General features: G+C 36.4%; 9 protein-coding genes across 13 annotated transcripts; 5 read left to right on the top strand and 4 right to left on the bottom strand.

Annotated features, from left to right (window-relative positions):
- The first annotated feature begins 12 nt into the window (after positions 1-12).
- LOC110853816 (SET and MYND domain-containing protein 5) lies at positions 13-4,425 on the top strand. The gene is made up of 9 exons (XM_022102153.2): positions 13-240; positions 329-486; positions 2,710-2,800; positions 2,872-2,987; positions 3,051-3,156; positions 3,228-3,356; positions 3,437-3,644; positions 3,714-3,906; positions 3,990-4,425. Exons 1-9 carry the CDS (start codon positions 46-48, stop codon positions 4,117-4,119), a joined length of 1,326 nt encoding a protein of 441 aa, XP_021957845.1. The 5' UTR covers positions 13-45; the 3' UTR covers positions 4,120-4,425.
- Positions 498-2,689, bottom strand: LOC110853815. The gene is made up of 7 exons (XM_022102152.2): positions 2,433-2,689; positions 2,267-2,349; positions 1,775-2,192; positions 1,524-1,710; positions 1,309-1,453; positions 1,140-1,244; positions 498-1,061 (listed from the first exon to the last, which is right to left on the bottom strand). The coding sequence occupies exons 1-7, from the start codon at positions 2,602-2,604 to the stop codon at positions 582-584; spliced, it is 1,590 nt and encodes a 529-aa protein (XP_021957844.1). The 5' UTR covers positions 2,605-2,689; the 3' UTR covers positions 498-581.
- LOC110853819 (fibroblast growth factor receptor 3) lies at positions 4,285-7,904 on the bottom strand. Of its 5 annotated transcripts, XM_035854761.1 has the most exons (10): positions 6,649-7,904; positions 6,544-6,585; positions 6,205-6,480; positions 5,750-6,113; positions 5,451-5,669; positions 5,209-5,368; positions 5,023-5,122; positions 4,825-4,950; positions 4,544-4,755; positions 4,285-4,476 (listed from the first exon to the last, which is right to left on the bottom strand). In XM_035854761.1, exons 1-10 carry the CDS (start codon positions 7,123-7,125, stop codon positions 4,389-4,391), a joined length of 2,064 nt encoding a protein of 687 aa, XP_035710654.1. In that variant the 5' UTR covers positions 7,126-7,904; the 3' UTR covers positions 4,285-4,388. The 5 variants fall into 5 exon arrangements, 3 of the variants coding, with proteins under 3 accessions (XP_035710654.1, XP_021957849.2, XP_035710655.1); XM_022102157.2 differs by having other exon boundaries at positions 6,544-7,904; XM_035854762.1 differs by lacking the exon at positions 4,285-4,476 and having other exon boundaries at positions 4,566-4,762; positions 6,544-7,904.
- Positions 7,905-8,135: 231 nt separating this feature from the next.
- Positions 8,136-9,429, top strand: LOC110854093 (dephospho-CoA kinase). The gene is made up of 4 exons (XM_022102492.2): positions 8,136-8,486; positions 8,573-8,776; positions 8,860-8,944; positions 9,015-9,429. The coding sequence occupies exons 1-4, from the start codon at positions 8,375-8,377 to the stop codon at positions 9,313-9,315; spliced, it is 702 nt and encodes a 233-aa protein (XP_021958184.1). The 5' UTR covers positions 8,136-8,374; the 3' UTR covers positions 9,316-9,429.
- A 2,931-nt stretch (positions 9,430-12,360) lies between these two features.
- On the top strand, positions 12,361-14,279 carry LOC118436524 (putative uncharacterized protein DDB_G0287113). Its single transcript, XM_035854812.1, has 3 exons — positions 12,361-13,446; positions 13,510-13,773; positions 13,870-14,279. Exons 1-3 carry the CDS (start codon positions 13,027-13,029, stop codon positions 14,122-14,124), a joined length of 939 nt encoding a protein of 312 aa, XP_035710705.1. The 5' UTR covers positions 12,361-13,026; the 3' UTR covers positions 14,125-14,279.
- Positions 14,152-16,804, bottom strand: LOC110854420 (guanine nucleotide-binding protein-like 3 homolog). The gene is made up of 6 exons (XM_022102861.2): positions 16,602-16,804; positions 15,931-16,448; positions 15,573-15,757; positions 15,208-15,483; positions 14,853-15,125; positions 14,152-14,787 (listed from the first exon to the last, which is right to left on the bottom strand). The coding sequence occupies exons 1-6, from the start codon at positions 16,618-16,620 to the stop codon at positions 14,289-14,291; spliced, it is 1,770 nt and encodes a 589-aa protein (XP_021958553.1). The 5' UTR covers positions 16,621-16,804; the 3' UTR covers positions 14,152-14,288.
- A 43-nt stretch (positions 16,805-16,847) lies between these two features.
- On the bottom strand, positions 16,848-22,298 carry LOC110854421 (ornithine carbamoyltransferase, mitochondrial). Its single transcript, XM_022102862.2, has 8 exons — positions 22,146-22,298; positions 18,268-18,447; positions 18,090-18,186; positions 17,835-18,004; positions 17,487-17,772; positions 17,267-17,422; positions 17,050-17,190; positions 16,848-16,990 (listed from the first exon to the last, which is right to left on the bottom strand). Exons 2-8 carry the CDS (start codon positions 18,420-18,422, stop codon positions 16,919-16,921), a joined length of 1,077 nt encoding a protein of 358 aa, XP_021958554.1. The 5' UTR covers positions 18,423-18,447; positions 22,146-22,298; the 3' UTR covers positions 16,848-16,918.
- LOC110854424 lies at positions 18,666-19,663 on the top strand. Its single transcript, XM_022102866.2, has 3 exons — positions 18,666-18,826; positions 18,903-19,099; positions 19,168-19,663. The coding sequence occupies exons 1-3, from the start codon at positions 18,766-18,768 to the stop codon at positions 19,573-19,575; spliced, it is 666 nt and encodes a 221-aa protein (XP_021958558.1). The 5' UTR covers positions 18,666-18,765; the 3' UTR covers positions 19,576-19,663.
- Positions 19,954-21,345, top strand: LOC110854422. The gene is made up of 3 exons (XM_022102864.2): positions 19,954-20,179; positions 20,254-20,555; positions 20,631-21,345. Exons 1-3 carry the CDS (start codon positions 20,116-20,118, stop codon positions 21,255-21,257), a joined length of 993 nt encoding a protein of 330 aa, XP_021958556.1. The 5' UTR covers positions 19,954-20,115; the 3' UTR covers positions 21,258-21,345.
- Positions 22,299-22,363: the final 65 nt, after the last annotated feature.

Genomic DNA, 22,363 nt, shown 5'->3' on the forward strand with positions numbered 1-22,363 from the left:
AGGGGACACGATTTTATTTTGTTCTTTTAGAAAATAATCTAAAATATGAACGGAACACCAGCAACAACATCATCTGGTTCTTGCGCTACTGCTGGTGCAGCTGGCGGAGGAGGAGATAAATGTTCCCCTTCTTCCTCATCAAGGAATTCTGATACTGGTTATCTTGGTTGTAATTATAATCAAGAGTTTCTGGCCGCGGCTAATGGAGGAATTGAAGTTAGACGTGTTAACGATAAAGTGGTAAGATAAGAATATGATTTAATTAAACCAAACATCAAATAATGATGGGTTTCTTAATATACTACTTCTTATGATTGTGTTTTATTAGGGACAAGGAGTATTTGCGACGAAAAATTTCAAGAAAGGTGACCAAGTTTTGACTGACCTGCCCATTGTGACGTGTCAATTTGCTTGGAATCATTTGTACAAGTATAAGGCATGTGATTACTGTATGAGAGCTTTGGAGACGGCGGAAGAAAATGTGCGGTAAGAAATAATTAACTAAGCGATAAAAAAGTTTATTGTCTATTTTTAAATTGTATTAAATCATTTATACTACTATTAAATCTAACAATGCATAATTAATCATTGAAATGCGACTCTCTAGCCCATGAACATTTCACAACTTCCTCAAAAAGATTCTTGTTGTGAGTTTCAACAATACTCTGTGTTGCAGAATCTTTGTTGGAGAACTTAATGAAAACAAAATGGTTCTCCTCTCGACGTAAATTAAGAATATCTCCAAATTTTCTGAATTCATTCATTAAATTTTCTTCTGTTACGATTGAAGATACTGGTGCGCAAAAAACAGTAGAATTTGAACAGGATGTCCTGGCTGCAACAGTGTTGAAATCTGGCTGTGGGAGAAACGACGAGAATTTTGACACTTCTGTTCGAGGTTGTGCTTCGTTTCGAAATCTGCTGATGTACACCCTGTGACCACAATCGTTTTCATGATGCCTTTTCATATTATACACTGTGACGAATAATTTTCCACATTTTGGGCACGTCCTATCCTCGTCTGTTGTTCTAGGTAGGCCAGATTTAGGTATAGCTTCCATCTAACAAAGAGTTTAAAAGATAAAATTTAGGGTTATGAATATCTAGACGAATGATAAACAGTAGTTATTGCAACTTACATCAACCTGGGGCAGAGCATGACGGGTCATTCCTCCAAAGGATTCCAAATACGGCTCTAACGCTGCTTCAAGTATTAACTTGTGTGGGGTCACCAAAAGTTCCGACTAAAGCACCAAAACATACATAAAGTCACACATATGGCATAACAATAAATGGAAAATAAATAACTTTTTCTGTTTTGATAGTCCCAAGCCCTTCATGACATTTTTTAAAGTAGAACTTTAACTGTTTAGAACTGTATTTATGAAGTGAAATTAAATTAAGAACGAAAACTTCGTCAATCCGGATAAACTTGCCATCCCTGAAGTCGACCCTGTAAAAATGACAATAAAAATAATGAATTTTTTTACTTAATGGGACATCATTATCAACGGTTTGTGTACCAAGTAGAACAAGCTCGGACATCAAGTGGATTATGGATAGCAAGTCTGTTTTGAATTAAAATATTATATGCGGCCACTTGACAATTTTCGAGGCTTGTGTAGCCATACAAATTCCGGTCAATTACTTCACATCCTTGGTGAAAATCTCGAACTCGACCAACCCAGATTTGATGAAACAATTGATTATCTGTAATACAACTATTATGAAATATGCGAAATCAATAAGTTAATTCGAAAAGCGTATCTACTACCTTTTAGATGCTTCTTTTCTAGTTTAACATAATTCAGAACAGACTCCTGTGGGGACATAAAAACGTAGGTCCCCAGGTCAACTTCCAGGTCGGAATTCACTTTTTCTCGTGATGTGTGGAATATATTCTGGAATTCAGATAAACTGGTATTTTGTTTCGCTAATTTCCTCTCCGGGGTGTCGCTGCTAACGGATGTGGCAACCCTTTTGCTCGTTGTCATCTGAATAGGTGCGAGAGCCGGTCTTTCCACCAAGGTCGATGGATGACAAGAAGTGGCTGAGGCTGAGACAACCCTGTTCTCTTGATTCACGTTTTGTCGTGAGTATTGTCCTCCATTTGACCGAAACCTATCCATTTGGATATAATACTCGTTGGCTCTTTGTAATGTTCGAATTTCGTCTTCTTTATCCGAAATAACCTGCAAGTAGGAATACATAAAATTAATCTCACACCTTAATAAAATATAAAAAAACAACATAAAAAATAATTCACCTCCTCATAATTCCTCACAATGGTCATCATAGATCTCAGAGCTGATCCATTTTCTTCAGAGCACCAGTCCAACTCAGACTTAACTAAGTACAATTAAGTTTAATGAAATATAATTGTATAATAAAATTATCCTTCCTTCCAATTATTATTTAGGATTAAATTTTACCTGAATGCAACACCTTATCCACACTTTTTCCAGCAAATTGTGACAATACTTTGTTGACTCTCCTCAAATCTACCTCCGTTCCAAGTGACTTCAAGAGAAGACTTATTTGCTCCGCTGTTGGAGATACTTTATTTTGTAGCAGGGTCATAACGTAGGCCACAAAGTACTTCATGATTTAGGAGTATTATTATTTAATTTGTGACAATATTGTATGTGGAATTAATAATACAAGACTTAACACCAAACTGAAAGCTGGAATCAAATATCCCACTAATAGGCGACTGACGCAAATCCCAACCTTTGACTTACCTTATCCTGACCTGTGTGCGACGAAAAAGGAACTAATCGTGACTTGTGATGAATGTCCGGTAAGCATAATTTGATGACAAATCTCAAATTGAAAAATTTCAAAGTGTGTAATTAAATTCTTTCTCTGTAGGCTATGTATTGTTCGGCACAATGCAAGGAGAAAGCATTCAACGAGTATCATCAAATTTTATGCTTCCATGCAGAAAATCCACCTGAGAATGTAAGCAGATTGGATGACTTCTGGAGGTATATGAAATAACAAGTAAATATTGCATAATTTTAAGAATTATCCAAGATTTCATAATACAGGTCAATGCATTACCCACCGGAAACTTCGAATATCATGCTCCTGGTTCGCTTACTTGTCAAATTGCATTTGGATTCGGATAAGTCTCTTCTTCAGAGGATTGGAAATGTGCGTGTAAAGTAATTTAAGATCTGTGTGCATATATTTGATTATGTATGTGATAAGGGTCATAATTTCAGTTTTGTCAAGCATCGGCGAACGAGGATGAAGAACTGGCGCATAAAGTTCTGGGGGATGAGTACTCGTTGCAGGTCACTACATTACGACAGCTTGTGATTAGTATTGTGAACTTTCCAAATATTCAACAGGTATAAAATTAAACAAGTAAATATAAAGAAAGGCAGTTAGAATTTTATCATTTTAATCATGCATAATGCAATTTATGCAGTGGTTGACTCCTGAAGGATTTTTGAAACTATTTGTCCTTATTGGGCGAAACTCTCAAGGAGTTGGAACCAGCCCGTTTGCAACGTATGTGGAGAATGTGGAGAAACAGGAACTGCCTGTGGACGAGAAAAAGGCTGTTTTAGACACGATTGATCATATTTATGAAGTTATGGACTCTGTAATCGGTCATTTTATGGACAATGAAGGAGGTAGAGTACCTTTGCTATCACAATGTTTCATGAAAAGTAAGTAATGTTTTATTTTCCGCGTTATTGCAGTTGCTTTATATCCACTTCAGAGCTGGGTAAATCACTCGTGCGTTCCAAATTGTGAAGTAAAATTCCCAGAAAAGAATCACAGGGTTGGACTTATTGCGTTGGAGGATATTGCAATTGGAGAAGAAATTAAAATTAGCTACCTGGATCTGGCTGACCTTTCTCGATCGAGATACTCAAGGAACAAGTATCTGAAGTACGATGAGATAAATACAGAGTATTTCTGTGATATGAGAGTTACACATTGTACTAAAAAGTATTGTATTCTTTTTAACACAGAGAACATTACCTCTTTTCCTGTGACTGTCCAAAATGTTTGGAACAAATGGACGATGAAGACGGCACAACGGATTCCAATGAGGAAATGAGTGATGATGAAGATGAAGATGGAAACGAAATGTCTGAATAGATATACTTGGATATATATGTTAAATGTTTGTGTACATATGTATTGTCACGCTTATAATGTTACTGACAAAAATTCTCAAACTTTAACTACTTTAAATTTGGACCAACAACACTACCTACGACATAATCAGTATGAATATGGCCAACCAATGCACATTTTGACAGGTACTGTGAACTTGACAAAAACTGCAAACGCTTGTTCTTTATTCTTCTTATTGTCAAACTATAGTTTAGTTTTTCATTCACAATTATTATTATTTGTTGATCAATTTACATTGATTCAAATAAAAGCTTTAACTGTGTAAAATCCGGTCGTTTGGCTATACTTGCATCCCAACATTGAAGCATAATCTGATATCTTTATAAAAGTATTAAATATGTTAGAAAGTCATATATTTAAGAAGCATATTACTGATGTGAATTACATATCATTTGAACAATGAGTTGGTTTTTCGAGCCGTTTTCCAGACTTGAGAATCTGAATAAGATCAGGCAGTCCAAGCACTTTAGCGTACGGATCATCACCAAGAGAAAATATTTCAAATAGAGTAACTCCATAAGACCAAATATCGGATGAAGTCGTAAATCTCAAATCAGTCAAAGATTCCAAAGCCATCCAACGAAAAGGTATCTGGAACTGGATACTAATATTTCAATTAAACATGTCATAAACCAGAGATTAAATACGCAATTCCAATCGTCTCACCTCGTCTCCAATCCGGACATAATTAGCCACTTCAAAAAGACGCTGTGATAAACCGAAATCCCCGATTTTGCATTCTAACGATGCATTTAGGAAAACATTTCTGGCTGCGAGATCAATATGAACCACCTGAAATAATTTGTCTGTATTGAACAGTTCAATCAAATGGAGAACATCATATGCAGAATAAGTAAGTATTACTTGTTTTGAGCAAATATATTCCATCCCACTTGCAATTTGTGCAGCCCATGTAATGAGTTGTCTGAATTTGTCTAACAAAATTTTTGAATCGGGCAAATTCCTATGAAAAAATATTTACAGTGTGATGTTTTTTTATTGTAGATACCTTATAATAAGTACGTCGTACAAATCGTTACGTAGATTTACCCAAGAGATTCTATACTTGCGTAACCTCCTGTACCCAATGTTACGTAGTGAACACCACTTTGGTTTTGTGGAACGGATGATTCCAAAAATGTACTTTTGTTCTTTCTGAGATAATGTTTCAAGTTATTTTCTGAGCAGTATTCGAGAATTATTATAAGATCTGCAAAAATGAGAGTCGAGCTTATGTAACAGCAACAAACCAATTTCATGAATGCGCAAGTTGCTCTTTTATGCATACATACCTTGGGGAATAACTTTAGTGCAGGCTCCAATGAATTTGCAAACATTCTTATGAACGCCAATGTACGACCACATTTTGATTTCCTCCAGGACAGAGTTCAAACAAGAAATGCTTTTGAGTTTAGGGATCTTTCCGGCAACTTGAACCCCAGGACCTCCTTGATCGTCCTTAAGCTCTGCCAAGTATACCAGACCAAATTCTCCTACGCCAATCTGTTCCCCTGATGCATAGCGATTTATTTATAATGCATACACGATTAAATAATCTGGGCGAAAGTACGGTCTGTTAAGTAATACCCACCTAACGATATCCTAGTTCGATTAATTTCCCATTTGTGCTGATAAGGTTGTTGGAGGGCGTTCAAGTGCCCAGGCGACACATACTCGTTTTGTTCATCCTCCTTCAAACCGACACTATCATCTTTAGAGAATCCATGTCTAAATCGCCTAATCACGTTGTCAAATTGGTCTTTTGTAATCTTCCGTTCCACTCGAACTCTTATGCATTTTCTTAAGATAAAAGTGTTTATAATAATGAGGAAAATCACAATGGTGCTGACTGCGAAAGCAATTGTCAAAGTTGTCTTTTGCTGGCTGGCATAAATGTCTTCAACATCACAGACGCAAGTTAACTTTGGGGGTGTGGGTTTTCTAACATAATTGAGCTAGAAGTATTTATAGCAGGTATTCATTTTAAATATGTGGACTCAGATAACCATAAAATAATTACTACACAAAAGAAGTCAATGTAATTACCGAAATATTTGACGACACCCCCGTGTAATTTGCAAAATTTGAGATTATTTTCCCATTTCTATCAATACTGTCGATACTCAGCCTGCATCCATTCCTAATGACTATTGATTGACACCAAAATCCATTAGTGGGGATGAACCATTCGTGTTCTTTAAGAATTGTGGCGTCGTGTCGGCATTCCGTGCACGAAGTCTCTTTGTACAGTTTTCCACATTCGTCATCTTTGACCAGCAGTGAATTACTGCATTGAGTAGCATTGCATTCTGATTGTGGCACCTGCAATAAAAATTGTAACTCTCTGCACAAACTCTCCCATATCACATTTTTTTATTCAGTCACCTTGCACGAACAACCCGTTGAGACAAAGTAGTTATTTGTAGCCTGTAAAATAACCAAATTCAATACAAAAAGAGGGCAAATTCCCTTTAAAAAAATGAGTCTCACCGGATCTGCAGCTTTCAACGCGTCTTTCGTGAAATCAAAATTTTCTCTAATATCGTAGCATTTTCGACTCCTTGCGATTGGATCAAGTAAAACCAATTCACAAATTGTGGCTTCACATCCAGGCTCAATATTAATGTTGTAAAATTCTTCATAAATATCTGCCGTGCTATGAATTTTATCTAAACCCTTGGAGAATTCTTCTCTATCGTAAATCACGTAGCTCGAATTATGAGACACATTCATAAATGCACATACACGGTTTTCATTAGGGTTAAGTTTTAAAGTGCTAATTGTTGTTGTACGAGTGGATGAATTATTTAGAATGTCGTACTTATAATAATATTTCCCCAGGTTGGTCACATTTCTTGGCATTGTTGTACCAAAAGTTGGCAGCAATAATAATGAGTGAAAACAGATTATCCACCAAATGGTAACTGCATAGTAATTTATCGTGAACGTGGCCATATTCCATGCCATATTATTCTTTGAGATGACATTGAAAATAGATTATTATACATTAAACTGTTTCACATTTTGGGGAAAAAATCTCACTTTTATAACCTCACCAAGTAGTGGAAAATACTGGAAAGTAGGGAAAAACATGGTATAAAAAATGCATTTGTCGGGGTGTTATATAAGATTATAGATTATACAACAATGAAATATTATTTCTGGGACGGTTTACTCGGTTAAGTCAATAAATAGTGTGTCGAATCTATGTGATTTATCTTCTTTCACAGCGATCACTATTAACACAGCGATAAGAATTTGTAGGAATGCAGAAAGATGACACGGAATAATATCCGAGCTAATTACCATCCTGTTGAATGTCTGCTACTCCACGACTACTAGACCAATCCAAACTTTACAGAATAATAATGATTGAAATAATACTGTGATACGTCATTGCAACACAAACGGAACTATCATGTACACACAACAAAAGACAAATATAGATCTTTTGGAATGCATCCGTCGAGAATCGTATGACGCATCACGTTTGATTTTGAATTGGTATGCTTAATAGAGTGATTGCAAATATTGGTCTTTAAATACATACAAAGTTCTGCAGATGGGATTGATGTAAATGAGCAAAATCTCATCTATCTGTGTTGTCTACTTATATGAAAATTTTTTATCTTTATCATTGTTATAATATTGCAAGATATCAGTGTTTCTTCTTGTCCCCAATACCTATTATTTTTAGTGCTGCGGGTGCAGGTGCAGCGAGCAACTGCTGCACAACAATAGAAAATTGTGCTAATAGGACATATGAAAAGTATAGCAGACTTTAAATAGTTTTTACTGCGTGATGATAATAAAAAGTGGTAATGGTTTGCCCATGGCATGCATATTTCATGTAATGAAATTCAGCATGGTCTGAGATTTATTGGACATAAGCTTTCTGCAGATATTCTGCGCATATATTAATTAGTGGTACTGGTAGCATCATCCACTTTGGAGTCGCTATCTGTTTGACAAAAATGATACGTTGCATATTATATTTATTGTTATGACTTTTGTATCAATGGAAAAGCAGAATAATATGGCAAGAAGTTTCAATTTAGTCAGGAGGAAAGCTGAATATTATGCGAACCAAATTCCACACCGGCTACAACCACTGAAATGAAGAGATGACAAGTGAAAGTACAAGTTTTCTTTTTAGTAATAATTAATGCATACATATATATTAACATTTTGAACTGAATTGACATACGGGTTTAAAATGTTCCTTGTCGGCCTTACTGGGGGAATTGGGTGTGGCAAATCCACAGTTTCCAAAATGTTTTGTGATATGGACATCCCATTAATTGATTCCGATCAAATTGCCCGGAAAGGTATTCACAATTTTTGACCTATTTAATAATTTTTTTAAATCTACATTGATAATTAATTGTGTAATTGGCATCAAAACTCAACAAAGTTGTAGAACCTGGTCGCAAGGCTTGGCGACAAATACGCAATACGTTTGGAAGTTCGGTACTGGAAGAAGATGGTCAGCTTAATCGGAAAAAGTTGGGACAAATAATATTTGGCGATGCTGAGAAGCGTGCCAAATTGAATGCGATAACACATCCAGCAATTGCAAAAGAGATATTTTTCAGTATTTGCTACTATTTGGTTAGAGGTGGGTGTGTAATATATTTTTTTAGAATCTTAGTTATGCTTGTGCTAAAGAAATTTGAAGTTTTTGTTGGACTTTCTTTTTAGGTCACCAATTCGTTATCATAGATTCTCCGCTTTTGTACGAAGTTAACACATGGATTCGCCTCGTCCACGTCATTGTGGTCTCATGGTATGTTTCAGAGCAGTTTTATTTCGATAACTTTCTTTGATGCTGACTTAAAAACTAATTTCCTTTCCAGTGATGATAACCAACAACTTGAAAGGCTTGTAAAAAGAGATAACTTCAAAGAGGAAGAAGCCAGATCTCGAATAAATGCTCAAATGTCCATGGAAGAAAAACGCAAACGAGCAGACTATATTATTCATAACAATGGAACAATTAATAATACCAAGAACCAAGTTCAAAATATTTGTCATCAGCTAAAATCCTTTAAAACACATTGGATAATAAGAATTGGCATTGTCACAATATTTGCGGTATTGTTATCATCGTCATATTTTGCGGGGGCGTTAATTTACAAGAATTTATACCCTTCATAAGTGTCAACTTATGACAATAAATGTGATTCATCGTCTTTCAAATGTTAAGCCTTAGTTGCTATTTAGGAGCAATACTATCACAATTAAGAATAATAATTTGACTTTAACTCACTATTTGCATAATTAGTTATTTATTGCTTGAATTTACTCACAATGAGGAGGTGTTACGTGTTTATTTCCGATTTTGACAGGAGTAATTTTAAATTGTCACGCTCTGAAATATGCCGACCCATATTTATGCGTTTTTTCAGAATGCGCATGTTTTCGCCCGTAGCGGAATTTAAAAAAAATTGGCGAAAATAAGAATTTGTCAAAACGCTGTCACTTCCGAATTTTAACCCGATTTCAAAAATTATACACAGTTTGTGCTCAGAATTAGTCTGAAATTATAAAAAACCCATTTAAAAACCGTTAATTTTCAAAAAATTAACGGTTTTGCGTTTTAAAAAAAACTTAGAAATAGCATGAAAATATTTAAAATTGTATAAAATGAATTTTTGTAGTACTTCTTATCAAAAATTATGTTTGTTCAAATTCGAAAAGTGGCAGCGTTTTGAAAAATTCTGATTTTGTCAAATTCTGTAACTGGCGTAAACATTCGCATTTGGAAAAATTGGCGATAACCACCTCACACCTCCTCAGTGTTAGATTGACTAACAATGGAGGTCTCCTAACGCACCTATTCTTACAGATTTCGAACAAAGTATCTCAATCGATCAAAAATTTAACTAGTATGAAATTTGCAATATTTGCATCCGAAACGGACAAAACGGAGAGTAAAATCGGTGCATTTTGCAGATGAATTTATTAATATTAATTAACCTTATAAAAACTAATTAATTTTGACCTGGATACCATTTAAAAACGGAATTAAAAATGGTTTCTATTGCATTTGGGGGCGGATTTACTGGGGGGCAGAATACCATTGAGACCGACTTGTGGGGCGGTGATAAAATCAGTTGGGGACTGAATTAATGCAAACCGATTTTGAATATTCTACTGATGCAGTTATGATTTATTAGAGACCTGGAACTGATTCGACAACAAAAATTAGAACATAATACATTTTTAACATGAAATTGCAACTGAACCAAATGAACACACGATATTAATTTTGATAAAAAGATCGGATTTGATTTTGATAGTACTACAAAAATAAACTAAACGAATAAATCGTCATCATTCATGTCATCAATTTGATGACACTGATTTTGGGATGCATTTTATATTTTAAACAAGTTATTAGCTATAATTTTGTCCTTCAGTGTTCTGTGACTTGTTCCGATCGGTGGTGACACTATTGCGAATATATTAGCTAAAGAGAACGTTGTGATAATTTAAAAAAAATATGAACTGTATCATATTTACAACATGATACAGGTCAGAGGTCAACGCCGACCAATTTATTAGCGGCGCCAATGTTGGATAATTTTTCGGGGGCGCGGCGTGACCTCTGATGCACTTCCTCCGAGTTCCTCCCCCCACTACAACTACAACTCTAAACTCTAAAAAAATTAGTTCAGGCTTGAAGAAAAACCAACGACAAATAAGGAGGAAAGAATGGAACTGAGAAAATTTTCTCGGTCATTTTATTTTTATTTTTTTCTACACCTTATTGATGTAGCCCGGTCTCAACGGAATTCTGTAACCATACACCTTATTGGTGGAATCCGTCGCCAACGAGAAAAAGTTGGCCTACACCTTATTGGTGTAGTCCGTCGCTAAGGCGAAAAATTTGGCCTACACCTTATTGGTGTAGTCCGTCGCCAAGAGATCGAAATCGCCCTCCACCTTATTGGTGGAATCCGTTTTTAAAAGGTTAAGATCAAGGTCCTGAATTTTACTTAGTTACGTGTGTATATATACACACGTGTATATATATTAAGATAAACTAATCCAAGGACTTTGGTTAACGATTTTATAATTGGCATTAATTAGTAATTAGAAAGATGTGGAAGGACTGAAATTGTTGAAATTAATTAGTTAACTAATTTTCTAAATGCAACTCGGATTTGGTGAAATACAATCTTAAAAAAAAAGCTTAAAAATGAAAAGTGTGGGGTGCAAAGTGCCTGGTGCAACCGCCCCCAGGTTGCTTATCTCCGTCAAGTTAATGCTGGGAAGGGTTTTGAAATTTCAACAAAAACTTTTGTTGATAATTCTAAAATAATTCACAACTAAAAATTGTAAAGTAAAACCTACAGTGCAGACTCCATATAGCCCGAGTCAGGGACATAGTCCCTGACTCAATAAGTCAGAGCCCGCTTCTAAATTCTTTTCCGAACTGACCGACATAATATCACCAACTTCCGTGTTGTGGATGGTTAAAAGTTTGTTAGATAGTTTCTATTATTTGGTACCAAATTTTTGAATTAGTTACAAATCATGTGCCTTGACCACCATGACCAGTGGCTTCTTTAACAACCTGAAGTTCTAAGCTGTATGTATGTGCTATTCAGCCTCCAAATCAAATTTCAGCTCGATATAACGATTTTTAAAAATCAGTATGGGTCACCCCATACTGATTGCACTCTGGTCACTTTGGTCTGGTTGCACTTTGTTCACTTTTAACTTCATATTCTTTAATTAGCAGTCATTAAGTATCATTGTGCCGGATTTCATCTTTTTAAAACAATTTCTAAAAATCGGTATGGGTCACCCCATAGGGGCGTTCCAGATACAAATTTTACCAATATCATATCATATTCTTTTATTAAGACCCATAAGCAACCTCTCCACCAAATTTCAGTTCGATATGATGGTTTTGAAAAATCGGTATGGGTCACCCCATAGGGTCACTCATGATGAAAATTTTTCCAACCTGAAGTTATTTTTTTCTATTAGGAGCCATTAGCAACCTCTGTACCAAATTTCAGCTCTCTACAACAATTTTGAAATTTTGGTGCATAAGACCCCACCCACTCCGATGACCCCCACCGGTCAACCACTGGACCGATTTCGCCCATCTTCGAACTCGTTTCCTAACTTTGTCCAATATGCATATGGTAAAAATTTCAAGTCAATCGGTTCAGCCGTTTTGGCTCTATCGTGCCGGACAGACAGACAGACAGACAGACGGACGGACATGACGGTTCCATAAGCCCTGACTCGGGCTAAAAATTGGAAGAATAGAAAACATAATTACGTATTTATTTATTTGTGGAATTGCAAACTATAATTCCGTAACCGTGCAACGTGCAAAAAAAGATGCATTTTTACGTTACGGTTTACGACACGGACGTCAATTTGCAAACTGTCACAACGCAACGTCGATGTAGTATCAAAATCTACGGTTCTACGTCACGTTCAGGGTCCACGGAAACATTCATGCAAACTCCCTAATAGCACATGTTTTTATAATCTAAACGTAACGTGAATCAATAAAACCATGATATTTATCCAGTGATTATCGCACCGTTTACTTGATTTGCTGTAGAAGTTCATCAATTTCATAGACAATCTAGATATTACGTACTTTCTCTTTCGTGGCTTACTACAAATTATCACCCACATCCTTGACCATGTCGGACACAGACTTTGTGTACCACGATCCTGACGATGTTCCCCAAGAAGAGGAGGAAACAGAGTTGGAAGTGGAGGAGGAAGAGGCAGGCGCGTTTAGAATGAAAATGTATCGATCAAACCTGAAAAGAAAGCGGAGACTCATAATTTTGTACTTGGTTTACAGGGGAGGAGTTGGAACTGCAAATTATGGAGGACGAAGACCACGGAGACGAGATGGCCACAATTATACCCAGAAAGTGGCGTGGATTTGGCAGTGAACTGGAAGTGAACCAGGAGAAAGTGACACCAACACGACCACCGATAACTCTCACTGTCCACCGTCTTCGGAAACATTTTGGAGATGAATGCAATTTTCAGAATTCCGATCCCACCAATATCCACATGTTTGCATCCTTCGAGTCTCAGGATCCATCAGTCCGACCTTTCATACATCGAAAAGAGATTGATCGTGGAATTCAAGTCAGAGGTCCTTCCGTGGACTGTTCCACTCAAACAGGACTTTCCTTCAAGAGGAATAAAATGGTTCAATCTTCCATTCAAACCTTGTCTGACGAAAATGTTGAAATCCTCATGAATTCCAAAAGCATGGCATATTTCTTTAAAGCGGTACCAGACTAAAATTGAAACTCGTGACTATACTTTATCATTTAACTGCTATTGAAATTTCAGGCAATGCCCAAATTAGAGAAATCCATGCAGCAAAATGAAATGGTCGATTTGCTCTTTAACGATTACAAAAATTTAAAGGCGAAGCATGGTCATGAACTTGAATTCCAAAGAGAAAGCAGCGTCGCACATCCCGATGATATGCCCCCTGAAGAAAAGTCTGACTCAAGAAACATGGATTGGATGCGACAGCATAAACTAGCAGGAAAGGAAAGGATAGAACTATCCAAAAAAGAAGAGTTAGCCCAAGCCGAAGAGATAGAACAGGTAAATAATTAATTAAATGAGATCCTTTGTGAATATGCATATGTACAAAAAATAGAGCAAAGTCAGGCGTAACAATGAATTGTACTTGTATTGCAGGAAGAACGTCTCAACAAGGAATACGTAGAATTTCTAAAGTTTCAGGCTGAAGTGGTCGAGATCCTGAAGGTGGACGAACCCCAAGTGACAGCAGAAGATCAAGACATGGCTGATGAATTCGAAGCGCTCATTAGAGAAGCGCAGATGCAACAAGCGCAAGAAGAGGCAGATGCTGCGGCCGCCCTGCTTGCTGAAGAGGAGGAGGAGGAGGAAGAAGAAGAGGAACAAGGCACTACGATTATTGCGGCGACATAGAGTAAAAATAATTGAATAAAAATTACGTAAATGTTTACATGAAATTTATTTAATCCGTGTGAAAGTCAGTTATATATCAATGTCAATTATTTTACTACTACAATCTGGACGAGATGTTTATATTATGTTGAGCTAAACTAAACATATGGTGGTAGTAAAGTAAATTAAAACGACATATTCTTAATAACCTCTGATAGCTCATCAGCCTTTTTAGCGGATTTCTTTTTGGATTTCTTAATTTTCTTCATCAGACCTGTTCTAGTAGCAACTAATCCTAATTTCTTTTGCGCCAAGGGAGAAATTGATGCTTCTTCTGGTTGCTGTTTGCGAACTGATTTTCGTCGGCGAAGTAAATCTGTACTTTGCGTGTCGATAGCAAATGTAACTCCCTTTTTCCTTGCCTGACTTCGAGTCAGTCTTGGAGATGGTTGTTTTGGATTAGGTTTTGGTGTTACTGCTACTGGCTCGTCATCATCATCATTGTCCGACATTTCTTCGTTGGAAGCGATTTTTGTGTCTTCGACATCATTCATTTCCTCGTCATTTCCAGAGTTGGGGATAAAATTATCTAGTGAAAATGGGGCAGCTAAACCTGTCATGATTGCGGATGATGTGGTAGAGGACGCTAACTCTGGTGGTTCAGTGAAGAATCGGATCGCTCCCCTGTATATTAATTAATTAATCAACACGATGAAATAAAGAGTACTTATAAAAGTAAAAAGTCTTACGTATGCCAATCTTGTACAAGCTTGTTCTCAGCCGCACCAGTATTCGGAATTCCGCCTTTCTTCAACTGCCCGAACTTGGTGGCGATATTACACAGAAATTCTTCTGGATCTTGAAAGTCTGGAATCTTGTAATGCAACATTAGTGTAGATTTTGGCACTCTGGACAGAATCTTCTCCAGGCTGATTGCTTCGTTTCCTGTTTCTTTTGAGAAGCAAATTCCAGGAGAGTCAATCAGTCGCAGTTTTGAATCCAAGTGGATAACTTGACAGGTCCTGTGCAGATAAACAAACCAAGTTATTGACCAAGTTTTATAATGATGAGAAATATTTCATGTCTTAATAATTGTAATGTTACCTGGTAATTCCAGGTTTCGCCCCAACATTGCATGCCTTTGATCTTTTCAACGAATTGATTAACGAACTCTTTCCAACATTAGGCATCCCAATAACTCCGACAGTTATACCTCCAGCACTACCTCTCGCCCAGGTTCCAAGAATTCCCATCAAATCGTTCACACCCACACTTTTCTTGGTCTCGTTTGCTTTCAACGTATTAACCGCATTTACAGCCCCAAGGCGGTCCTTTTGCTTCTGCGTGTTTGCTTTGAAAGCAACAACGGCGCAGTGAGTCCTATATAAATATAATCGAACAGTTGTGTTAATCATTATCATCATGGCATAAAATTAAAAATATTATACTGCTAAATATGATATACTCACGTCTCTTTAAGATACGCGATCCACTTTTGCAAATTTTCAGGCGGGATCAAGTCACACTTGTTCAATACCAGGAGGAGTTTCTTATCAGTGTGACTTCGAACAGCCTCTTCAGCATCCGAACTTCGCGTACCCAACGGGTCCCTCGAGTCCAAGACTTGTATGACCACATCTGATTCATTGACGACCTGTGGAAGGGGAATATATTAAATCGGCATCAAAAGATATTTCTCATTGCTGCACAATATCGAATTTCGATATTCATATTTTATTTAGGATTCATCAGGCAAAAATATATACGAATATAATGTGCTTTGGTTAAACATAGTTGGCTTAATGTAATAAAATATAAGATTGTTACCGTTTGGAACTCTCTGTAAAACGCTTTCAAACTGGGATCTGCGGTAACCGCAACTTTTCGCTTCTCAATTTCTTCAAAATGATAACCTCGCTCAGTCGCTTTCTTCAACAAATCTTGAAAAGTAGTCTGTGGCTTATCTTTCTGTTGTCCACTTCCTGCACCTGCCTCATCCGAAGTCGGAACGTCCTTTGCCTTTAAATGTTTCACGACAGGAACGTTGTGAGGGCCGGGTGGGTTGAGTTTCTTCTGTGCTGCGATTTGTTCCTTCTTTGTCCTTCTAATTTCCTTAATCTGTTCCTTTTTCAACAACTTTTCCTTTAAGATGCTGTCCTTGAGAAAAGTTGCTTCCGACAAAATTTGTTCCTTGAATGGACAGTCGCCAGGAACAATGATTAGCTTTCTCCCTTTCTTCCCCTTTTTCTTGAGTTTATCGGCCCTCTTGATTTTACGGTTATGCTCACGCACCTTCTTCTCGATCTTGTAGCGTTTCTTTGCCGTGACACGCTTGGATTTTTTCTCTAAAATTGAGAACATACGAATTCATTAGTTTCACATTTATAAAACAAATCTTGAACATGTGTTACATTGTACAACAAAACAATATATGTCTACTTATGACTTATCTTTAAATTAATTAAATGAGATGAAAATAATAATATGTGGATACTTACTCAAAAATTGTTTAACCATTTTGGCAGGTTTTGATTTTTATTTCCGTAAAGTTAAATATTTCTTACAAATTAATGTTTTTATCCGGCTTGTAAAAATGTGAAATGCGAGCACATTTCAGTGTAGAGAACGTGGTTGAGTTAAATTGGCGGTGGTTTTTTGAGCGGAGTTCAGTCTCAGCGGCTTCACTTAATGCATGCATTTTTACGGTTTTACTTTTTCATGATATGTCGAAAACTGGTCAAAAATGTGTATTATCATTTTATTTTTCGCCTATATAACTGATAAAAAGTAAAACATTGTAGGTCTCCAGTTTGTACTATAGACTGCCTTCAAAGTTTGGTCTTGAAATGGCAGGCGAATATTTCTGCGTTATTGCAATAATTGTGGCCTGAAATATATTTAAATGTGCATGAAAAGACTGACGAACATTTTCATAATTGATAGTACCATAAATATCCATTGCATATTTTGAATATTTTTCCAGACTAGAAATTGGTTCGATCGAAGGAGATCCTTGGGAAGTAAATTGTTCTGCTTGTACAAATCTTTATGAAGGAAAGTCCAATTTAGGTTCATTTCTTTAGTGTCCTACATTTAAAATATGTAATGAAGAATTTGAATGTAGGAATTAGTATAACGTGATAATTATGAATATTTCGTCTACTTTAATCGTAACTTCGTGCATATTCAAGCTATTGCGAGATAAGGACAAGGTATGGCTCCTGTAAACTAAGTCGAAAAAATTGTCAAACTGCTTGAATTCAGTGTTATACTGGGCTGCGAGTTCAATCCCTTTATTCCAAATGTTAAAATCCATATTCTGTAAAAAAAAAATTACACGCTAATAACAATAGCTTTCACAACAAATTACAATATTATCTCACCCCTTCTACAAAATAGTGAAGATGCATCCCAACTTTCGGATAGAGAAGTGCATAAGTATTTAGCAATTGGTCCGACGAATCTCCAAGAAATGAGATGACAAGTCTTCGAAGATAATCATAATGTTCAAACAGGGTCAGCAGCTCGCCAAGGCAGTAAATTGGGCATAAAAGTGAAGATTCTGTGCAAATAACGGGAACTGTACATCCAGTAGCAAATTTTTCTAGGTTAGTATGATCAAAGTTCTTGCTATCAAATACGACGACATCACAGGAAGAACCCACGGTTCTATGAAAATAACAGCAAGATTAACTTTGGTTTTTATAAATCAACAAGTCATAATAAATTACTTTCCAAGGATTTCAAGGTCCATTTCCATTGTCTCATGACTGATTTCTGCAGGATTAATGAACGTTGTTGCGGCACCAAGTTTTGTAATAGCAGAACTCAGCGAGATTTTTCGAATCGGGTTATCCGAAATAACACAAATAGATTTTCCTTCACACTTTTTAACAAGCGACTAAGAACATGTAAAAAATATAATTATTAAATTAGAATAATTTAAGGATGAGAATTATGTAATGTCAATAATGCATAAACAGTACTTCTGCTTGTTTCAAATCCACTGCAATCCATAAAAGAGAATAAATGTCTTGTGTTCTGTAATTGTCAAATGTAACCAGATCTCGCCCCATAAGGTCACTGGAAACATGCGATACTTGCATAAGACAGCTTTCTCCAGTGCATCTAATCCGAAGTCTATGTATAATCATTTGTCTTTACCTCGGAATACTTATTTCAACATCAAATTGATTCGACAACGGAGCTGGAGCATTTTTAATTTGACCACGACGAATAATGGGAAGTGTGTTCTTTCTTCTAACGATTGTCTTTGACAGATTTCGACACATTGCCCAGGTCAACGTTGATGGTGTCATCAATCTGCAGCTGCGAAACGGTTATCTGTTGACGAGCAAATAATGTCTCATTCGCACTCTTTTTGTCAAATATGTAGGCCACCTAACCTAATGTTTTCTTTGAGCAAACTGACCACTACCGATTTATTATTCCAAATTGATTACAATTCTCGTAAATGCAAATATTTAAAATGCTTTTGTGACCTGGATAAAGTATAAAATCTTTATGATAACGTTTTCGGTGATATTTCTGATAAAAATTCTGAAGCCTTATATAAAATGCCTTGACCCCACTTTAGTCAAATTCAGACAACTGAATGCTAAACTTAAACTTTGGTTGAAAAATTGCGAAAAAAAGATCAAAATGAAAATTTTAAGTTCAATTGTCATTTTATTAACTGGGAGCTTATTGGCGCAATGTTCAGGTATGCAAATTTTAAAAACTTTATCGAGCCATAAACGTTGACTAAAACCACTATTTTTTCATTCTTTTGTGTACAGATAACACCATCAACCTTCGTCCAGCAGTTGACGAAATTGTTGCCCTAATTGACGTACAATCAATACAAGATTCGATGAGGGACGTGAATGTTATCGCTTGTATTAATAAACATGACCCCAAAATCATTCCGTACCTTCGTGGAGAAGACTTTAAGACAATTCACAACTTTTTGTGGAATCATCCCCAGTTTCTGGAGGTTAGTCTCGTAAAGTCTGACGTGAAATTTAAATTGTGATATTTATATTAATTAAATCATATATTTAGATAATCCAATTCCTTGCTGATGGCGGATATCCAGAAATATACGATGCATTCAACAATCTCTACGAGTTTCTTGGACTGCCATTCCGCGTCGACAAAGCTGGACCTGTACCAAACGATGATTATCCAGTTTTGACTCCACCCCTCAATCCACCAGAACTTTGTGAAAACCTACAAGAAATAGTCGAAGCTGTACGACTCGCATTTCCGGAGGAAGAATTAGTGGAAACATTTTTCCATTTGTTCAAAACAGATACAAGCGTCAAAGCTTTGATTGCATTTGTACGGCAACCTGAGAAAAAAGAATTTGCAAAGGAATTTGCCGAACTGCCAGAAGTGCAAAAATTAATTGAGTATGGCAAATCAAAGAATATGCCGGTAAATGAGATCATGTACTTTATTAAAAAGTAGTTTATAACTTTCATTACTTAATATTATATTATTTGTTAATCTGTCAAATGAATGAATAAATGACAAATATGAAAAAAGTTACAATTTACACCTTTTCACCCGAAAAAGGCTAATCAGATATTTTTGGCATTTAATTTAGTCTCTGATAATCAATGGGATGAAGGTAAGGCCTATTTGTTTCGCTATCTTATCATAAACGACATCAATGTGATGGTGTCAATTTCATAAGTCATATTATTTCTATTTCATACTCACAAGACAATAATCTAGTGTCCAGGTGCCAGGTGCAGAGTGTACAAACAATACTCCAATACATATGATTGGTATTTGACATTATCAACCACGATCGATAAGTAAATTGATAAGTATGAACATCAAATTGATTGGGCTAAATACAATGAAGAATTTGGACCCTTCCCTTTGATGAGGTTCACCTGTTCATTAGGCCGAGTCAAGCATAACATATTGTGTCGCAGACTGGAGGAAAATTAATTTGTAACATAACAAATAGTTTTAGATTTTTTAATTAGTTAATTAATCATGAAGCTATTCGGCACATTCTCTGCAATCATTCTCGTCGTTACCTTATGGAGTCCCGAGAGCTGTAAGTTTCATTTTTGTTGAATTGTTGTCTTCATGCATGAACAAGCCAATAATGCAAAATTTTAAAACTTTCAGCCGGATATGAGATCAACTTGTATGAACCATACAAAGTGCTTATGACTCGTCTCGACCATCAGAACCTCCCACCCCTGAATTTAACAATGCTTTTATCAGGCGTTGTAAAATTGCTTTCATGTCCCCTCCCAACTACGACAGCTCAATTTGTGGAGGGAGATTTATTACAAAGCATTCGTGAAACGAAATTGAAACTTCCAACAAATTTGGTGGGAACGATGGCAGAGTATTTTCAACTTGACGACGAGGACTTTCGACAAATCCATAAATTTTTGTGGGACGCAGGCTCCGAATGGAACGATGTATGTAACTAGCTAAAAACTTTAACAAGATCTAATTTGCATGTACATACTGAGTCTGAATTTGGACCAATTTAGGCAATTGCATTTCTACACAAATATGGATTCAAGACTGTGGGAGAAGATACTTCAAGAGATATTTATGTCTGGTTTAAAAACTTCTATGCGAATTACCCTGCCCCAGACAATCTTGACCCCCCACTGCCAGAAGGACCACCAGCACTTTCTCAATTCTCGAATAAGAGTTTTAAAAAATATGCCCCTGACATTGAATGGCCGTTAAGCTCCATTTTCCAAGAAGAACCGGGTTGTACATTAGGAAAATTGGCAGAAATTCTACACGAAATTATAACATCTCAAGGTCTACAATGGTTTGGGCTTTTCCGATATGTTCAAGTAGAAATTAATGGTAATCCAGCAGCACACGTTTTCTGGGCAAAGACTACTGAACCTGGAAAGGGAGAATATTTCCGAAATTTTACGCAGGTTGAAGCAGTGGTGAAGATTGTTCACAATTTGGACACAGCTTTAAAGCAGAACGAATTATTTCAGCTGATCATTGGAATTTTAGAGGGACTGACTGGAATCAATTTTGACGAAATTAACATCAACATTGTGAGAAATTTGATTAGCATTGTCGAGTTTTTCATTTGGAGAACTCCCTTCCCATTTCCGGTTTTTCCAGTACCTGATCTCGGGTACTAAAAAACCCTCTCGGCTTGACTCGGTCATGAGTATATCATAATTTTTAAATGTTTTATTGGAAATAAAAATTGTTATCAAAATTCAAAAATATGTGTAAAAGGGCCATTTGTTTCCATACTAAGAATCTGCCTAGCACCATAAACCCCGGAGGAAACATGGCCGTGAAGCTCTGTTTCTGGTAATACTTCAATGGAATATTTTAATTTCGCCACGAATTTGGAGAATAATTCTTCTCCGACGGACTTCGATACGAGGCCGTGATACTGAACGGCCTTTCCCTTCATTTTGCCACCTAGTGTTGCTTGAGGAATAACTAAAACGTCCAGTTTATGATGCAGTACGGAATCTCTTGTGGTCGAAGGAGGTACAGAAGAATCAGGGTCCTCACATAATTTGACGCTTAATATAGACTTTACTGCAAGAAAGAGATAGCCATAAAAATTTAATAGCCCGGAGTTTAGTCTGCTATTAAATTGAAGTCATTTATTTTTCTAAATACCAATGTTATCTAGATGCTCCTCGGTAGCCCCTTGAAGAAAACAGGTGAAAACAACCATCCCGGCCCCAATTTCTACGGGCGAATCTTCCGTGTCGAATCGTAGAGTGGCTTTAACGCACTGCTGAATTACTACGCGACACACCTTATCTGACGAAGGGATTTTTGCATTTGGTTGACTCATCCTCAGCTAAATAACAGCTAATGTGCTTTTCCTCCTACGAAAAATTAACCCAGATCATAATCATGCTATGTCACAATCAAAACTAATTAAAATGCAATGTTTTCGAGCTGTAACTTTCTCCCTTCAATTTAATTTCCTTGTATGCATTTCAAATTTACAATCTATTTATTATTTAGAAACAGGTACAAGAATACGTAACGTATCTTACCAGTAATTTGTTTAGTTTCCTTCAGACCAATTTATTTAAATATTCGCATTAAATGCCGGCTCCAAGGACCAATCTGCAAATTTATACGAGAGAAAGTGTGTTCCAATTTTGCACAGTTGTTTCCCATGTGAAAGAGAAAGCGCTGGAGCAGCTCAAACTCGGATTTGTCTCACTTTTCTCTCGCATGCATTTTACTTATGAAAATTAATTCCTTCAGA

The sequence above is a fragment of the Folsomia candida genome, unplaced genomic scaffold, assembly GCF_002217175.1.
Source record: "Folsomia candida strain VU population unplaced genomic scaffold, ASM221717v1 Fcan01_Sc009, whole genome shotgun sequence".
Classification (NCBI taxonomy): domain Eukaryota; kingdom Metazoa; phylum Arthropoda; class Collembola; order Entomobryomorpha; family Isotomidae; genus Folsomia; species Folsomia candida.

Coding starts and splice junctions, on each gene's coding strand:
- LOC110853816 (XM_022102153.2), top strand. CDS start 46: ATGAACGGAACACCAGCAACAACATCATCTGGTTCTTGCGCTACTGCT. Junction 241..328: donor GACGTGTTAACGATAAAGTG/GTAAGATAAGAA, acceptor GTGTTTTATTAG/GGACAAGGAGTATTTGCGAC. Junction 3,157..3,227: donor TTCTTCAGAGGATTGGAAAT/GTGCGTGTAAAG, acceptor TCATAATTTCAG/TTTTGTCAAGCATCGGCGAA.
- LOC110853815 (XM_022102152.2), bottom strand. CDS start 2,604: ATGAAGTACTTTGTGGCCTACGTTATGACCCTGCTACAAAATAAAGTA. Junction 1,711..1,774: donor AGAAAAGAAGCATCTAAAAG/GTAGTAGATACG, acceptor GTTGTATTACAG/ATAATCAATTGTTTCATCAA. Junction 1,245..1,308: donor GGACTATCAAAACAGAAAAA/GTTATTTATTTT, acceptor TTGGTGCTTTAG/TCGGAACTTTTGGTGACCCC.
- LOC110853819 (XM_022102157.2), bottom strand. CDS start 7,125: ATGGCATGGAATATGGCCACGTTCACGATAAATTACTATGCAGTTACC. Junction 4,951..5,022: donor AATATATTTGCTCAAAACAA/GTAATACTTACT, acceptor AAATTATTTCAG/GTGGTTCATATTGATCTCGC. Junction 4,756..4,824: donor ATGTCCGGATTGGAGACGAG/GTGAGACGATTG, acceptor ATTAGTATCCAG/TTCCAGATACCTTTTCGTTG.
- LOC110854093 (XM_022102492.2), top strand. CDS start 8,375: ATGTTCCTTGTCGGCCTTACTGGGGGAATTGGGTGTGGCAAATCCACA. Junction 8,487..8,572: donor CGATCAAATTGCCCGGAAAG/GTATTCACAATT, acceptor AACTCAACAAAG/TTGTAGAACCTGGTCGCAAG. Junction 8,945..9,014: donor CACGTCATTGTGGTCTCATG/GTATGTTTCAGA, acceptor TTTCCTTTCCAG/TGATGATAACCAACAACTTG.
- LOC118436524 (XM_035854812.1), top strand. CDS start 13,027: ATGGAGGACGAAGACCACGGAGACGAGATGGCCACAATTATACCCAGA. Junction 13,447..13,509: donor TGGCATATTTCTTTAAAGCG/GTACCAGACTAA, acceptor TTGAAATTTCAG/GCAATGCCCAAATTAGAGAA. Junction 13,774..13,869: donor AAGCCGAAGAGATAGAACAG/GTAAATAATTAA, acceptor CTTGTATTGCAG/GAAGAACGTCTCAACAAGGA.
- LOC110854420 (XM_022102861.2), bottom strand. Junction 15,126..15,207: donor GCGAAACCTGGAATTACCAG/GTAACATTACAA, acceptor TTATCTGCACAG/GACCTGTCAAGTTATCCACT. Junction 14,788..14,852: donor CTTGTACAAGATTGGCATAC/GTAAGACTTTTT, acceptor ATTAATATACAG/GGGAGCGATCCGATTCTTCA.
- LOC110854421 (XM_022102862.2), bottom strand. CDS start 18,422: ATGACACCATCAACGTTGACCTGGGCAATGTGTCGAAATCTGTCAAAG. Junction 17,773..17,834: donor GACCTTGAAATCCTTGGAAA/GTAATTTATTAT, acceptor TTATTTTCATAG/AACCGTGGGTTCTTCCTGTG. Junction 16,991..17,049: donor ATATGCAATGGATATTTATG/GTACTATCAATT, acceptor AATATATTTCAG/GCCACAATTATTGCAATAAC.
- LOC110854424 (XM_022102866.2), top strand. CDS start 18,766: ATGAAAATTTTAAGTTCAATTGTCATTTTATTAACTGGGAGCTTATTG. Junction 18,827..18,902: donor CTTATTGGCGCAATGTTCAG/GTATGCAAATTT, acceptor TTTTGTGTACAG/ATAACACCATCAACCTTCGT. Junction 19,100..19,167: donor ATCATCCCCAGTTTCTGGAG/GTTAGTCTCGTA, acceptor TCATATATTTAG/ATAATCCAATTCCTTGCTGA.
- LOC110854422 (XM_022102864.2), top strand. CDS start 20,116: ATGAAGCTATTCGGCACATTCTCTGCAATCATTCTCGTCGTTACCTTA. Junction 20,180..20,253: donor CTTATGGAGTCCCGAGAGCT/GTAAGTTTCATT, acceptor TAAAACTTTCAG/CCGGATATGAGATCAACTTG. Junction 20,556..20,630: donor CAGGCTCCGAATGGAACGAT/GTATGTAACTAG, acceptor GGACCAATTTAG/GCAATTGCATTTCTACACAA.